At 37.1% G+C, this 18,354-nt stretch overlaps 1 protein-coding gene across 1 annotated transcript in view; it reads right to left on the bottom strand.

Moving 5' to 3' along the window:
- The window catches only part of SEC24B (SEC24 homolog B, COPII coat complex component), a 59,122-nt gene extending 41,355 nt beyond the window's left edge, over window positions 1-17,767 (bottom strand). The window contains exons 1-3 of the mRNA XM_025386313.1: window positions 17,665-17,767; window positions 7,951-8,031; window positions 4,016-4,257 (exon numbers count right to left, since the gene is read on the bottom strand). Of these exons, the coding sequence (XP_025242098.1) occupies window positions 4,016-4,257; window positions 7,951-8,031; window positions 17,665-17,767 (426 nt within the window). The remainder of the gene's footprint in view (window positions 1-4,015; window positions 4,258-7,950; window positions 8,032-17,664) is intronic.
- Window positions 17,768-18,354: the final 587 nt, after the last annotated feature.

The following is an 18,354-nucleotide window of genomic DNA, read 5'->3' as shown; positions in this document are numbered from 1 at the left end:
TTAAGGTGTTTTTTTTCCTTCAAAAACCAACTGTTAGGGTTTCCCACTACTTAATAAAAGTCATCTCAAATTTATCAATACAAAGAAAAGCCCTTACACAGAGCTCTTTCATTGCACTACATTAAGTACAACATTTAAAGCCATTTCAACTTTATTATGACTGTTAAGACTGTTTAAAGCTAAGCTAAGATATTCTTACCCTACCTGGAACTTCGAAATTAAATGGGCCAGGCGTGGTGGCTCACGCCTGTGATCCCAGCACTTTGAGAAGCCAACGTGGGCAGATCACAAGGTCAGGAGATCCAGACCATCTTGGCTAACACAGCGAAACCCCGTCTCTACTAAAAATACAAAAAACTAGCGGGGCGTGGTGGCACATGCCTGTAGTCCCAGCTACTTGGGAGGCTGAGGCAGGAGAATCGCTTGAACCTGGAAGGCGGAGGTGGCAGTGAGCCATGATCCGAGATTCTGCCAATGCACTCCAGCCTGGGCGACAGAGCGAGACTCCGTCTCAAAAAAAAAAAAAAAAAGGCTTCTTTTAAAAAAGTTTGATAATTTTAATCTTCGATGAAAATTTATCATCTTTTTTTAGTAGATAAGAATTTAAATGTAGGTCCTAGCTGTATACCTAAATCATTACTGTTCACTGACCCTAAAACAGTAGTGTTCAAAAAATGGTTTTAAATTCAGATCAGACAAAAATAAATAGCTGCTTGTAATCTTCCTTGGAAAGATCCATATATCCATATAGCTACAGTAAAAAGTCTGAGTATGACTTTTTACTGTACAAATCCTTATCAGTTAAAGAGAAAAAAAGTGCTTAATTCTGAACTGCAAGGTCTTTTGCATTCTTAGAACCAAGCGTGGTACTGGACAGGTGATTTCACTTATTTGAGTTTCTATTTCCTCACAAAATGAAAGGAAGGTGACTATTTAAAATTTAAGAAGTCAAAATTCCAAGTGTTGACAAGAATGTGAAGCAACTGTACTCTCACATGCTGCTATTGAGGTATAAATCAGAACATCACTTTGGCAAACTGTCTAGCTTTAACTGCTAAAGTTGAAAAATGAGTATCTAATGGCCCAGCAATTCCATTCCTAGATATATACACTCACTAAAAGACAGGGACAGAAATGTTCACAATAGCATCATTCATAATGGCCCCACACTGGAAAGTTACCCCAATGCCCATCAACCATAGAACAAATAAGCAAACTGGTCTATTCACATGATTGAGTACCACAGAACAATGAAAACGAATGAATTACAATCACACAATAAGCATAATGTTGAGCAAAAGAATCTAGACACAAGTACATATGGTATGCTTCCAATTATGTAAAAGAAAAGAAAGGTGGGAATGGTTCTTTTCTAACAGTCTACTTCTAAATATTTTGGCTTTATGATGCTCACTTAAGTGTGATTGATAACCCAGGTTACTTTTTAGTGTATCTTTGTCCCCTTTATCCAAATTTTTCTAAAACTTGTACTAGACCCAGAATATAAAAAGGATTGTGATTATGGAATAAAATGATGTTGTATTTTTTAATTCCGGTAGAATATTTTTACTCTTATCCCAAAGTTAATTTCTTGACACTTCTAAAATAACCTCCCAAATAAAATACGAAATAAAAAATACTTCCTATACTCCTTTGTCAGGGGTGAGCAAACTTTTTCAGTGGATAGTCAGATGGTCAGTATTTTAAAGCTTTGAGAGCCACATGATCTCTTTTGCAACTACTCAACTGTACTACTGCAGCGCAAAAGCAGCCATAGACAATAACATAAAAGAATGGGCATGGCTGTATTCCAATAAAACTTTATTTACAAACAGGCAGTGGGCTCGATTTGGCCAGAGGGCCATGGTTTGCGGACTATTATCCTAAGTCATTATTTAAAACCACTTACTATTTCAAAATAATTTTTTTTCTCCTTGCTCAACACTTCCAAGAATCAACCTTTTCTTTGAACCTGGTTTTCTTGTCATAAAAATTCTAAGTAAATAATATGTTGCAACCCCAAATAGGAACTTGCCTAAAAGTACAAAAGTCAAACAAGACAGACTTAAAAATTGTTTCACATGGCATAACAGAGCCATAAATAAAATCCAGCAAATGGGAGGCAGAGAAATCTGTACTAATCAACCATATTCCTCTAATGTCTCTCTCAGTTTTCTTCCTCCCTTTTTCCTCTGTACTTTAATTCTAAGGTTAAATTCCAAAAACAAATAATTTTCCTTTTTCTTTTGCCCCACCCCCACTCACGATGGCTTCCTGGTATGTCACCCAGGCCAGATTCAAACTCCTGAGCTCAAGCAATCCTTGTACTTTAGTCTTGAGTAGCTGGAACTACATGAGTGAGCCACTGCTCCTCACTGATTATCCTATTTCTCATTTTCATTCTTACTTCACCATAAAATTTCTATAAGGTTAGTCAACTGAGAACAGTTTTCTGTAAGTAGCAATACTCTTGTCATTAAAATTGTTTCCTGGCCAGGCGCGGTGGCTCACTCCTGTAATCCTAGCACTTTGGGAGGCCGAGGCAGGCGGATCACTTGAGGTCAGGAGTTCGAGCCAGCCTGGCCAAAATGGTGAAACCCCATCTCTACTAAAAATACAAAAATTAGCCGGGCATGGTGGTGGGCACCTGTAATCACAGCTACTTGGAAGGCTGAGGCAGGAGAATCGCTTGAACCTGGGAGGCAGAGGTTGTAGTGTGAGCCGAGATCGCGCCACTGTACTCCAGCCTAGGCGGTAAAGTGAGACGCCGTCTCAAAAAAAAAAAAAATTTGTTTCCCTGTATTTTATTTTCTTCTCAAGAAATACAGATGTGAATGAAATACTGTCAAGTATTTCACTGTATAAATATCGTATCAGTTGTTAAACTGCTAGGTTTATAAGATGGCTCCAGAAAAGGTCATGTCAGAATGGGTCCTAGCAGCAGTGATAGGAGTTAAGAAGAAATAACTTAGGCAGATAGTGAGGGTATGTGAATCCTCAGTTAAGGCTTTTCTTTTTAATGAAAAGCAGCCCCAAACCATTCTCTAAGGAAGAGCAGCCTGTAAAGTGGAGCTGCAGACATAGACAAGCAAGCTGGTGGCCTCCAAGGGTGAATGTTGGCAGGAACTAGGGGCCAGACATGTTCAAGATGGCGGCTCCATCATTCCCTTCTCTGCCAGTCACGTGTACAGTAAAGAGCAGACAAGATGGTGCTGGCCAAGGATAATTTATTTGCATAAGAAGATTAGGGTAGGGCAACCAGCCTCTCCCCCAACGCCTTATGTAAAGGTAACAACTAATTGAACCGATCTGTGAGCCCTAAGTAAATAAGACATTGCCTCCTCAAGATGGACTATAAGATTTGGTGCATCCACCTCCAGCCAGTGTTTTCCACTTGGAGGCCCCTCTCAAGAGAGCTGTTTCTCTTTCTCCTCTCTTCTGCCTATTAAACTTCCACCCATAAACTCCTCATGTGTGTCCGCGTCCTAAATTTTCCTGGCTGCAAGATGACGAACCACGGGTTTATACCCCAGAAAATGTAGCCACTTCAGCAGTAAATAAGCATGTGAACCTATGAGCATATTTATGTGCGTGGAGGCTCTCATCAAGATGAGTTATGTGTCATAAAGTTCTTTAAATGCAGGGTAGGGACCAAATCACATTTTACCTGTCATTTTCTAAGGAGAATGCCAGCTTGATAATACAAAATTTTTTTAAAAACTTAACATTCACTTAAATTTTCTGATTATAAAATTAATACTTGCAATTGCAGAGTGAAAAATAAAGATACAATGAAGAAAAATAAAATCATAGCTAATATCTTGATCTAGATTTAACCTTTTTAAAAATGTGATATTTATATTTCATTTAATCTTTTTCTACATATATACACACAAAAAAGCTGAGATCAAATTCTATGTATGTTTGATCTAGGCTGACATGTAATTCCCACCAGGAATTTGTCAGAATTAAGTTTTATAACTGTTACAATGTGTGTATACGACTGAATACATACTTGAGGATACTGCTGGAATCCAGAATATATCGGGTTACTGGGCTGTACTCCAGAAGTAAGTGGTGCTGTAGCATTCTGATAACCAGGCTGAAGTGTTGGATAGCCATAGCCAAAAGGCTTAGCCATTTTTGAAGGCTGAGGGATGACAGGAGCTGCAGCTGAAGCTGGAGCTGGAGCAGAAGCAGGATCAGGTTCAGGGGCGGGATCAGGAGCAGGACTGCTTGCTGATGAAGAAAGCATATCTAAAAAATGGAAACACATGGTGTTAACAACTGAAAATCAAGACTCCACAAAGACTGGACTCCTGATCCAGTCCATAACCCCTGACATGTCCTTTTTTCTTTTTAAAGCTTTTTATTCTAAGAAATTTTGAACACACGCAAAGTAAGGAGAATGATGAACCCCATATACTTATCACTAAGCTTCAATAATCATCAATATTTTGCTAATCTTGTTTTTAAAGATGTTGTCATACTACATCTTTTTTTTTTTCCTTTTTACAGGAGTATTTACCAGAAAACTCTACCCCATATTTTACATAATGTCACCATCTTCTTTTTAAATAGAGATAGGGTCTCCTATGTTGCCTAGGCTGGTCTTGAACACCTGTGCTCAAGAGATTTTTCTACCTTGGCCTCCCAAAGTGCGGAGCATATAGGTGTGAGCCCCTTGAGATGATAATTCTAACAGATAAGAATATATTTGTATAATACACACACACACACACACACAAAGTTAATACAGTTTTAAAAAATGCTCTCAGCAGACACTAAGCACCACAAAACAAAGCAAGCAATAAAAAGGATGCCAACTACTCTTTTCTCCAATTTTCTTTATCTAACCCTACCATCTATATAGAAACTAACTCTATGGAAGGAGTAGCATGTTTCCATAATCCTCTATAAATGTGCATTATTTGCAGTAGCAAAACTGTTAGTCAAGCATGAAAGATAGTGTCTAGAGGCTGGGCGCGGTGGCTCACTCCTGTAATCCCAGCACTGTGGGAGACTGAGGTGGGTGGATCATGAGGTCAGGAGTTCGAGGCCAGCCTAGCAAATATGGCAAAACCCCATCTCTACTAAAAATACAAAAATTAGCTGGGCGTGGTGGTGGGTGCCTGTAGCTCCAGCTACTCAGGAGGCTAAGGTTGCAGTGAGCTGAGATTGCGCCATTGCACTCCAGCCTGGGCCACAGGGTGAGACTCTGTATCAAAAAAAAAAAAAGGATACTGTCTAGAATAGCGTCCTGCTCCTAGTACAATGTTTAGTATGCAATAAATGTCAAGTAAAATGTATTTAATAAATAAATGCCCTTATTTAAATTTAAAACAAAGTGGAATTAAAACAAAAAAACTGGAGAAAACTTGAATATCATATACAAAAACAATAATAACAAAAAGAAGCTCTAAAAGTTACTCTACACATAACCATTATTAACAGTTTGGCATATTGACTGTTTAGTCCTATTATGAAGTCAAATCTACAATGTGCATTCATTTTAGTTCATAAGATATCCTTCACCAGCATTTGGATTCTGCAAAAATATATTCTTAGAAACTTTAACTGAATCAATCTTTTTTTTTTTTTCCCCCTTGAGGAATCACATCTCCTTATTGGGTCTAATTCTGAAGATACATTCCTAGACATTCTGCTATCATCTTGTGCTGACTAGGCAGGGATCAGCTTACTGGCCTTCTGGTAACCTCCCAGACTTCTTAAGAGGATAAGACCTTCAATACGGTGTCATAATCCTTAGATCTCTTGCTTGTCTCTCCTCATGGTGATGGAAACATAGGCAGAAAGTTATTGTAACATGACAATTTATCAGCTTAAGAAATAAAAAAAATGGGGCTGGGTGCAATGGCTCATGCCTATTATCCCAACACTTTGGAAGGCCGAGGTGGAAGGACTGTTTGAAGCCAGATGTTTGATACCAGCCTGGACAACAAAGTGAGACCCCATCTCTACGAAAAGAAAAAAAAAAAAAAAAAAAAAAAGCTGGATATGGTGGTGTGCACCTGTAGACCCAGCTACTTGGGAGGCCGAGGAGGGAGGATGGCTTTAGCCCAGTAGTACCAGGCTGCAGTGAACCATGATCACACCACTGCACTCCAGCCTGGGTGACAGAATGAGACCTTGTCTCAAAAAAAAAAAAAAAAAAAAGGAAGGAGAAGGAGGAGGAGGAGGAGAAGAGGAGGAAGGGGAGGAAGAAGAAGGAGGAGGGAGGAGGAGGAGGAGGAGGAGGAGGAGGAAAGAAAACTGGAGTTATAAACATGAAGGTCTAAATCTTCTCCCCTTCTTCAGGAAAGAATTCTACAGATCTATCCTAGTACCTGACATATAGTAGGCCTACAGTTCATTTAACATTACTGCTATAGATGCTCACATAGTTCTTTAATTTTGGTGCAGTGTAATAGGAAGAAAACTTGTCCAAGGTTACTGAAATACTTTCAACACATAGGATTACAAGATTAGAATTTGTTGACTGAATGAATACAAAGAAACCAAAGTCTGACTGCAGGGCCAGAATCTTTCAACTATACTACACTAGACATTTTTCGTTTCACATTAATTTAGAGTTCATGGGATACTATATGGTTGTTCATCTTTTAGTGAATTAAGCAACTCTTCTAGACTATCTTGACAAGAGATTGTTTTTGGAATGGTTTACAACTTCTTACACACACACACAAACAAACAAAATTCCTAGGGGCAAAAATCCTTAACTACAAAAAACTGAGTCATTTATTCAAGTAGTTAAAAAATTTTTTTTTTTTTTTTTTTTGAGACGGAGTCTCGCTCTGTTGCCCAGGCTGGAGTGCAGTGGCGAGATCTCGGCTCACTGCAAGCTCTGCCTCCTGGGTTCACGCCATTCTGCCACCTCAGCCTCCCGAGCAGCTGGGACTACAGGTGCCCGTCACCATGCCCAGCTAACTTTTTGTATTTTTAGTAGAGACGGGGTTTCACCATGTTAGCCAGGATGGTCTTGATCTCCTGACCTCGTGATCCGCCCACCTCGGCCTACCAAAGTGCTGGGATTACAGGTGTGAGCAACCACACCCAGCAGTATTTTTAAAATATTACAAGGTAATTCCATACTGAGCTGAAAAGACTGAAGTTTTCTGCTGATTCACAGAATAGTGATAGCAAGACAGTATTTTTTTTTTTTTTTAAGTATAGAACATTCCCACTTCAATTAAACTTCATCCTGGATCATCAACAAAGAGATAAGAAATAAAGAGAAGGGCAAAACTGCTTTTTCTGTTAGTTTTGAAGCTTGGAATCATTAGAAAAAGAGAGACAGAGGTCAGGTACAGTTGTCAGGTTGTCAGTGATAGGAGACAGGAGAGCAAGAAAAATCACAGGATAAGATATTAAAATGAAATGATAGTTTTTTCTTTCAATACTATCCACTCCTGTACTTGAATGTAATGGCTAAAGTGATTTCAGATATGGTTAAAAGTGATGTCTCCAAAACCCACCCCCAAGTTGGGGGTAGCATCTATTTACCTACTAGAGGCAGCCAGAAGCCACTGAGGGAGCAAAGAGTCAAAGACTATATTCAGAGGCTGAATTCAAAGCCTCTGAATGGTTGAAAAGAATTCAAAGACCTAAGCATGAGATTAGAAATATAAAATTTATTTAAGGAGCAGTTATTCTTTAAAAAGAAGGGGAAAGAAGAGAAAAGCTATTGACAATCTTTTAGAAAAAGAGTATGATAACAACAAAAAATAATAGCCCCAGAAACAACCTTCATAGTTGTTAGTGACAATTAATGCTATTAAGTTGCGGCTGAGAAGTGCCAGAAAAATGTTCTTTTTTTTCTTGTTAAAAAGATAGCCTGCTATTTTGTGTAATACATGTTCACATTTGAAGGCAACTGATGGTCAATAACTTTTAAAATGAAGAACAAGCAAGCACAAAACAACAAATTACCTGGGTAACTGCCTCCTTCCAGGGCATCATAACTGTTGGGCATTGGAGAAGCACTGCTTGTGGTAGAAGAGCTGTCAACACCTAAAAAGAAAACCAAAACATCCACTAGGTTTAAAATGACAAAGTATCTTAAAGCAGCCTTTGGCAATTTTGAAAAAGATGTTTTTGCTGAACTAGGAAAATTCCTGATTCTAGTAAAAAAGTGAAATGATTGATGTCTAGAGACATTTTAAAAACCAATGAATTTCTGTTAAGAATAGAAGATGAGAGTGGAGAGAAAATGAAGCCGATGAGTGGGATAAAATTCAGTTAAACATGTAAGGCATCTTAGAGAAGAACAGATATTAAACTATTAAAAGTAGTCAAACATATATATAAAAATTTTAGGTTGATAGAAATGTTAATATAGTCACATCTTAAGGATTACATCTACCAAATATATTTTATCATTAATGATAAATACTAAATACATTTGATCAATCTTAGGGTATATTAAGGTAATTAAATTTTAATGACTTATTTATATCATAGCGCACTGTTTGAGACATTGATAAATGAGGAGTCTGTAGCTTAGGTTGCTATCTGGCATGCTACTAAGCTTTTCTGTGTCTTTTCTATAGCTGCAGAATAGAGATTAAATAATACCTGCCATATTTAATAAGGTAATATAAATGAAAGGCACACTAATTTATATAAATGTTAGACTATAAGAATTTTTATTATGTGTGCTCATTCAAAACCTGTTAAGATGAGAATTCAGTAGCAATTTATGATGAAATCTGGTCACAGGTCACATGAATAGAACAAACAATATACTTCTTCCATTCATTCAACACATATTTTGAGACCTACAATTATCCTAGGTACATATGCTAGAGTATATTATGATGAAGAAAACAAAAAATCTGCATGATCCCTCTATTATGTTACAGATCTTGCTCTGTTTCACAGTAAGACAAAATTCTGTGCTACAGAAGTTATCCTTTGCTCTTAATACCAATATTATAACTGGTATTTAAACTACATTTAGGTTAATTTTCAACTGTGATAGGAAAAGAACAGGTATGTATAATTATCTTTCATTGAATAATTTTAGATAAACATGAGAACTAGGTATACTGACTCAGGGCATAACAGCTAATGCTTTTTGTGTAGGAACATTTTCTTATTAGCAAAGAACATGATTTGGAGGCAAAGACTGCAGTTACCTCAACTCCATCATTTACTTGCTATATAACCTTGTGGTTTCTTTCTCCTGAGAATAAATGAAGGTAACTTGCTATATAACTCTTCTGCAAAATGCTAACGATTTTTTAAATGTCCTATGTGTGGTTTTTTATGTTCTTATAAGGTCTAAATGAGACAGAGGATATGAAGACACCCATAAAATAAGTAATAGGTAGAAGACACTAATATTTACGAAGTGCCTTCTTCGTGATAAGTAGAAGAATTTTGCACATATATTTTTTCTCTTAATAAAGTAATGGAAAATAACGCCCTTTCCTTTTTGTTCCTTTTATTTGTGAATTTTAAACTAAAGCAGAGGGCCGGGCGCGGTGGCTCAAGCCTGTAATCCCAGCACTTCGGGAGGCCGAGACGGGCGGATCACAAGGTCAGGAGATCGAGATCATCCTGGCTAACACGGTGAAACTCCGTCTCTACTAAAAAATACCAAAAAACTAGCCTGTAGTCCCAACTACTAGGGAGGCTGAGGCAGGAGAATGGCATAAACCCGGGAGGCGGAGCTTGCAGTGAGCTGAGATCCGGCCACTGCACTCCAGCCCGGGCAACAGAGCAAGACTTCCGTCTCAAAAAAAAAAAAAAAACTAAAGCAGAATGCTGATATATCAGGTCAAAAGTCTCCAAATATTCATCAACAGATGAATGAATAAACAAAATATGGTATATCTATAAAATGGGATATTTAGCCATAAAAATGAAGTATAGATGCACCCTACAATGTGAATGAAACCTGAAAATTTGCCTAAGTGAAATAAATCAGACAGAAAAGATCATATATATTATATAATTCTATTTATATGACATATCCAGAATAGGTAAATCCATAGAGACAGAAAGTAGATAGTTGTTGCCAGGGGCTGGGGGGAGGGGAAAATGGGGAGTGACTGAGTGTAGGATTTTCTTTTGGGATGATGAAAAAGTCTAGTACTTCACAAAGTTAGATTGAGCTAAATAGAAGTAGGGATTACACAACACTATACATGTATTAAATGCCACTGAATTATACACTTTAAAACAGTTAATTTTATGTTATATATATTTTTACCTTAATAAAACTAAACAATTTACCATGACATTTCAATGGGGAAATAATATTCTTTTCAGCAAATGGTGCTGGAACAACCAGGCATATCCACATGCAGAAGAACAAAGCTGGACCCCTTCCTTACACCTTACACTACAACTAACTCAAAATGGATCATAGACATAAAATGTAAGTGCTAAAACTACAAAACTCTTAGAATACAGGAATAAATCTTCATGACTAAATGAATTTTAAGATATGACATCAAAGGTACAAGCAACAAAAGAAAAAAAATAACTTGGACTTCATCAAAATTAAGAACTTTGTGCTCTAAAGGTTACCATATCTTCAAGAAGTAAAAAGACAACCCACAGTATGAGTAAATATTTGCAAATCACATATCTGATAAGGGGTTAATGTTCAGAATATGTAACAAATTCTTACAACTCAACAATAAAACAACAAATAACCAAATTTAAAATGGGCAAAAGATATTTATCCAAAGAAGATAAACAAATGACCAATAAACACATGAAAAGACACTCAACATCACTATCCATTAGGAAAATGAAAATCAAAACAACGAGATACCACTTTACATCCACTAGGATGGTTATAACCAATCCAATGAGGATTCCAATTTTTCCACATCTTTGCCAAAACTTATTACCAAAGATGTGGAGAAATTAGAATCCTCACTGGATTGTAAAATGGTGCAGTTACTTTGGAAAACAGTTTGGCAGTTTCTCAAAAGTTAAATACAGAGTTCTGACCCAGCAATTCTACTCAAGAGAAATGAAAACAGAAACCCACACAAAAACATGTCGACAAATGTTTACAGCAGGATTATTCGTAACAGCCAAAAAGTAGAAACAACCCAAATGTCCATCAACTCATGAATGGATAAATAAAATGTGATATATTCACATATGGAATATTTTTTGGCAACAAAAAATCATAAAGTACTGACATATGCCATAACGTGGATGAACCTAGAAAATATTATGGTAAGAGAAAGATGCAAGTAACAACCACATATTATATGATCTCTACATATAAAATGTTCAAAATAGACAAATCTATAGAGACAGAGGATTAATGGTTGCCTAGAGCTTTGTGTGGCTGTGCGGGGAGGGTAGAATGGGAAGAATGCTAAAACGTATGAAGTTTCTATTTTGGGGTGAAGAAAATGTTCCGGAATTACATAGTAGTGATGGTTGCTACTTTGCGAAAATGCTAAAAACTGCAGAACAGCACAACTTAGATAGGTGAATTTTATGGTATGTGAATTATTTCCCAAAACTGCTATTAAAAATATCATGGGAATTCTAAGAAAAACTTTTAAATGTATATATCAAGAAATAACCACTCTTGAAAAAAAATAAAGTCCAAAGATAAAAGATTACTTATACATCCACTTATTCCAAAGAACATACTACTCAATTATGCTGTTTAGCTTCTTTCATGTCAAATCAACTGCTAATATTTTAAAGATTGTTCATTTTAATAATGCTATAAGCTTTAAAGTATTAATTTTTTTATTCTATTTTGTTTACTAGTTTGAAATCTGCTAGTTCACTTTAAATTCACTTTCAGAAGAAAAAATAACTGCAAATCTCTATTTTTGAACTTGTCAAAAATAGCAAAGCAATGTTACAAACCCAAATAAATCAGTAAGATAAACAGACTCATGACATTTTGCTATTTAGATTAATGCATTCTAATTAATGCATTAATTAGAGGTCATGCCATTACTGACAAACAAATCAAAAAGGTATTTTTAAAAAACAGTACCTTATTGAAAACTTGTATGTTAACATTCTGAACATGCTTAAAAACAACCTTCACTAATTTCCCCACCATCTTAGTGAATAAGGTCTAAATGCCTTCACATTGTCATAAAACAAACTTCAAAAATTTGGCTTCTACTTGTCCTTTTCACCTGCATCTCTCACCTGTCCCTTTACCATCCTCCTTGTTTTACCTTATGATGCAGTTACACCCAACTTCTGACTCTTGACCCAATACTACATTTTTTCTTCTGTTTATGCATGATGCATGTTGGTCTGTTAGCCATAATTTCCTTTCTCCACATGACAAATTACTACTCATCCTTCAAATTTCAAATCCTTTGTCAAACTTTTCCTGTATGCCCACAGAAAATCATTTCCTCTCCTATGCAGGGGCACATTCTCAACCCTGAATTAATACACTTTTCTTTTCTCTTTTTTTCTTGAGACAGAGTCTCACTCTTGTCACTCAGGCTGGAGTGCAGTGGCGTGATCTCGGCTCATTGCAACCTCTGTCTCCCAGGTTCAAGTGATTCTCCTGCCTCAGCCTCTAAAGCAGCTGGGATTATAGGCGCCGGCCACCACGCCCAGCTAATCTTTGTATTTTTAGTAGACATGGGGTTTCACTATGTTGGCCAGGCTGGTCTCAAACTCCTGACCTCAGGTGATCCGCCCATCTCGGCCTCCCAAAGTGCTAGGATTACAGGCGTGAGCCACCGTGCCCGCTTACACCTTTCAAGTTGTACTGTAATCATATGGTATCTGTTTCCCTATCATATAAGTATTTGATGGCCATAGCTACGCTAATATATTGATCTTTGGAATCCTGATAGCAAGCAAAATACTGCTTTCAGCATACAAACTGGTTTCCACTCAATCAATAGCTTTGGTACTTGTCCCATGCTTAATGCCTAGATAGTATCGATTTGCCTCAGTCACTTCACATTGCAATTAGTGATATTAAGTATTCTGAGATCAAATGGGGGTCAAGTATGAAACGCAGTAGTTGGAAGCAATTTTCTCTCATTCTTTTACTGGCTCTACATTACAGCTTGAAAGAAGAAAAAAGGAAAGAGAAAAAGAGAAGGAGCTGAAATCTAAAGAAGTAACGAGGAGAACAGATAAGAATAGCTCAGAATCCTTGAAGCTAGGGAAGAGTATCAGAAAGCAATTAAGCCTTTAAAAAAAAAAAGGCTTAAGCTGTTCTCTCTCTCTAAAAGACAAGCAATATGGGTCAACAAAGGTAATATACTTACTAGTATTGCTAAACTTTTTGAAATTAACCAGATAATCTGAGATTTCCTCATGTCCACTCCCTACCAGTTGAGGGAAAATAGACACCTGACATCTCTGAGCTACTCATTAGTAACAACAGATCTCATAATAACACCTACTCCACAGGGCTACAATTACAACTTAACAGATATCACAGGTGTAACAGATATTAGCAAGAGACTCAGGAAATGTTCTTCCTGTTCTCTTTTCCCTCAATCTCCAAACAGTGCTACAGAGTGGGAAAAAACAAAACAAGACAAATACTTCCTGATAGATTTTCCAATTGTTTTTTTTCCTCAGCTTTCAGCCAAACTTTCCTCAATACTTAACACTGCTAACGCAATACCTTCTGATTCTCCAACCTGCTGGTTGATTTTTCATCACAGTTCAATGAAATTTTTTCAAAGTTGGAGAACAATCCCACATAAACTAAACACACAAAAATCTCACAAATAAAGGGAATAAATGTCACTGAAATGCTTAAGAAGTAAAGCACTCCAAATCGCTACTTTATTAGACACTTACATGTAATCCCCACACCAATTTCAGCCACTTTCTTTTACCTCTGTACATATGAAAAAAATTATTGTAACTGGGCAGGGTTTAAAAAAATAAAATTCCTTTTAAAGCTAGACTTTCTTCCCATCCCACCACTGAGAATGTTTCTTTAATTTGCAACCAACAAAGATATTATTTTTAAAAACCATGAATACAGAACACCAAGACTATAGTAAAAACGTCAATAATATAGTCTTATTTTGTGAAACAGAAAAAAACACAGGAGTAAGATAACATCTAAATTTAATACTGTAGTGACTACCGTCACGTGCCCTTTACTTCCCACCTACTCTGGCGGTTTATGTTCTCTCACTGGATAGGAAGACACCTTCTTTTTCATACTTTCCTGCAGAGAGACCTCAGTTTGAATCCCTACTCTGCCTACTGAGCAGCTGTGTGACCACAGACAAATGTTACTTAACCTGTTCAGGCTGCAGTTAATTCATCTGTAAAATACAGTTGATTATTTCTGCCTTGCAGAATTGTTGAGAAGAACAGATAAGAACACAATTTCAATGCTGGTAACGACAGCTAATCTTTCTGAGTGTTCACCATTTGCCACACACTGTTCTAAGCTCTTTACAAACAACATCTTCAGTCCTTAAAACAACTATATGTAATTGTTAGCATCATTATCACAAAGCTAGAAAGTGACAAAGTCGGGATGTGAGTCTAGAAAAACTGACACAAAAGCTCTGTACTGCTATGACAGGCATTCAGTAAATGCTAAAAATGTTAGATATTATTAAAATCCAAATGTCATAAAAACTCAAGAATTTTAAATTTATAATATACTCAAGAAAAATAATAAACAAGACATTAGAAAAAAGCCATAAATGCTAAAATTTTTTTTTTTTTCTTTGTGAGACAGAGTCTCACTCTGCCACCCAGGCTGGAGGGCAGTGGCGTGATCTTGGCTCCCTGCAACCTCTGCCTCCCAGATTCAAGCGATTCTCCTGCCTCAGCCTCCAGAGTAGTGGGGACTACGGGCGTGCGTCACCACACCTGGCTAATTTTTGTATTTTTAGTAGAGATAGAGTTTCACCATTTTGGCCACACTGGTCTCCAACTCCTGACCTCAGGTGATCTACCTGCCTCGGCCTTCCAAAGTGCTTGGATTACAAGCATGAGCCACTGCACCCAGTCGCCAAATCTTTCTGATCTCTTTTTTTTTTTTCTTTTTTGGAGAACAGAACATTTACATAGTCTCAAAGAATCTCCCCACAAATTACTTATTAATTTTAACAGGGAAAAATAGTAACTTTATGGTGGAGAAACCTGGCAGATACCACCTTATTCAAATAATAGAAGTTAACCTCATCAATATGAGAACAAATTGACACCATGTGCCTCAAATAGGATGCACTGAGAACACAACATTGCTTTAGTGATAATCCTCCGAAAAATGCATGACCTGAACGTAATCACGAGGAAACCTCAGATAAACCCACATAAGGGAACATTTTACAAAATAACTGGTCTGTACTCTTTGAAAATGTTAAGGCAAGGAAAGAGAAAAGGCTAACGAACTGTTGGAGACTGAAGAACTCCAACATGACAACTAAATTCAATGCATGATCCAGATTGGATCCTGGACCATGAAAATAGCTATAAAAGATCTACTTGAGACAACTGAGATTTGACAATGAACTGTGTTATCAGCTATTATTGCATCAATGCTCAATTTCTTGATAACTGTATTTTGGCTATGTAAGACACCTACCTTATGATTAGGAAATATAAATAAAGTATTAGCGGTAAAGTTCATGATGTCTCCAATTTACTTGCAAATGGTATAGAAAAAAATACATTGATAAAGAATTATAAAGCAAGTGTGGCAAAAATGGTTTATCTGGGTAAAGTGTACATGAGGGGTTCTTTTACACTTCTGTGAGTTTGAAATTTTGTTAAAATTTAAAATTACAAAAAAAATTTCAGAAACATAGATGGGTACTTACATATCTAGAGCAAGAAAAATTATTTCCCACCACTCCCAATTTGTATCCCCTCAAGTCGCATATAATGATTTACATATTTTTAAATGCACAGGAAATAGAAATTTTTTGTTAAAATGATTGTAGAACAGATCTTCCCATTTAGAACAGGAGAATTATGGTCACATATAATAACTTGAAAGATCATCACTTATTGGTTCAGTCTTAAACTATAGGTTGAGCATCCCTAATGTGAAAATCCAAAATCTTAAAATGCTCCAAAATCCAAAATTTTATGAGGGCTGACATGACACCACAAGTGGAAAATTCCACACCTGACCTCATACGACAAGTCGCAGGCAAAACTCTGTATCATGTACAAAATTATTAAAAATATTGTACAAGACCGGGCCCTGTGGCTCACGCCTGTACTCCCAGCACTTTGGGAGGTAGAGGCGGGCAGATTATGAGGTCAGGAGATCAAGACCATCCTGGCTAACACGGTGAAACCCTATCTCTACTAAAAACACAAAAAATTAGCCAGGCGTGATGGCAGGCGCCTGTAGTCCCAGCTACTCGGGAGGCTGAGGCAGGAGAATGGTGTGAACCCAGGAGGCGGAGCTTGCAGGGAGCCGAGATCGCTCCACTGCACTCCAGCCTGGGCAACAGAGCAAGACTCCATCTCAAAAAAAAAAAAAAAAAAAAAAATATATATATATATATAGTACAAGCCTGGTGAGGTAGCTCATGCCTGTAATCCCAGCACTTTGGGAGGTTGAGGTGGGTGGATTCCCTGTGTGCAGGAGTTTGAGACCAGTGTGGGCAACATGACGAAACCCCATCTCTACAAAAACTACAAACATTAACTGTGTAGGGTGACCTGTAGTCCCAGTAGTCCCAGTTACATGGGAGTTGAGACAGGAGGATGGTTTGAGCCGGGGAGGCGGAGGTTGGCATGAGCCATGATTGTGCCACTGCACTCCAGCCTAGGGGACAGAGTGAGATTCTGTCTCAAAAATAAAAAACAAAACAAAATAAAAAATACATAGAGTACAAAATTACCTTTAGTTTATATGTATAGGTGTATATGAAACATAAATGAATTTAGTATTTAGACTTGAGTCCCATCCTCAAGCTATCTCACTATGTATTTGCAGCAAATAGTCTGAAATCTCAAAAAATCTGAAATTTGAAACACTTCTGGCCCCAAGCATTTCAGATAAAGGATATTCAACCTGTATTAGAATTAATGGAGGAACTGAACTGCTTAATTTTTAGCAGGGTTCTACCTATCAAAGGCAGAAAAAGATATTAAACAGTTTGCAACACATAACCATATGCACAACTTCTTCAACTAGCAAGATATGTACTACTTCATGAAGCAGGAAAATAACTACACATTCTGGGCCTTCCAAATACATGACAAGAAGAGCCAAAAGGACCTCACTAAAACACTGTCCTATTTCTCTATCCCTATTATAAAATCCGCATGGCTTATTTTGATTAGACTAAAGTAGCATGCAAAGCAGAAAATGAAGCATTATTCCTAAAATGATGCTAGAGCAATCATCAGCCAAAAGCTTCAGTCAGGACTCATTATTTTGCATGTGACATGGAAGGAAATGCATTTCTGAAAGAAGAATGCACTCTACTATCATGAAAGAGGTATTCTGATTCTATTATTTACAATATGGCAAAGATGCCTAAAGGAGGAAAAACAAAACAAACACACACCTCATTTTATGTGACACACCTTCTATAATGCAAACCTCGTAAGTTCATCATGCTAAATCTTCAAAGACTCTTTTTTAAAAGGCTAAGAAAGACTGTAGAAATAAAAAGAAAACTTGAGCAGGAAAAGATCAAGAACTGGTGTAAAGCTAAAGCAGACCTGCTTCCTCATCCTCCTCCTCCTCTTCCTCATCATCGGAAGTTGATGACAAGGGAGTTGGTGCGGAGCTAGCTTGGTTATTAACATATTCACCATACTGCATGCCTGTAAAGTGGAAAGCACAAACATAAGAGTCAAACCAACAGGAAAGATGAGAAATAAAATTTTGACATTGCATTAAAAGTGAGAAAGAATTCTGACATTCCAAAGAACATCCCAACATGCATATTAATATTAGCAAATTTATTATCAAAACTAGAACCATTAGAAAATCTCTGCAAAGCAGTTTAGTAAAAGCAGCTTTAATATGAACTGGCTTAAGTGTGAAAAGGTATCTATCATGTATTGTCCAATACAGTTAGTATTTAGGAAGCTGCAATAATATTCTCTGAAAAGTTTACTGAACTCTATACATGTTTATTTTCTTTGACCTTATGGCCCTGTGATATATTTCCTTTGGGACTGTGCATTTTTGGTGGGCAGTGATCATTATAGTGAACTGATTTTGTACAGCATACAAAACACATACTTGGTACCTTCCTTCTGCTAATGTTACCTTGATGGTAAACTCAGTTCCCATAACAGAAAAAGAATGACAGTTAAAGAAAAAAACTGTATTCGGCATAGTTCTCTGCTAACAGTAGATACTCTGGGAGTGGGGGGTCGACGGGGCAGGGGGGCTGGGAGACT

This window comes from Theropithecus gelada, chromosome 5, assembly GCF_003255815.1.
Source record: "Theropithecus gelada isolate Dixy chromosome 5, Tgel_1.0, whole genome shotgun sequence".
NCBI classification, from domain to species: domain Eukaryota; kingdom Metazoa; phylum Chordata; class Mammalia; order Primates; family Cercopithecidae; genus Theropithecus; species Theropithecus gelada.
The sequence above is the reverse complement of the archived record's forward strand: the minus strand, read 5'-3'. Positions and strand labels throughout refer to the sequence as shown.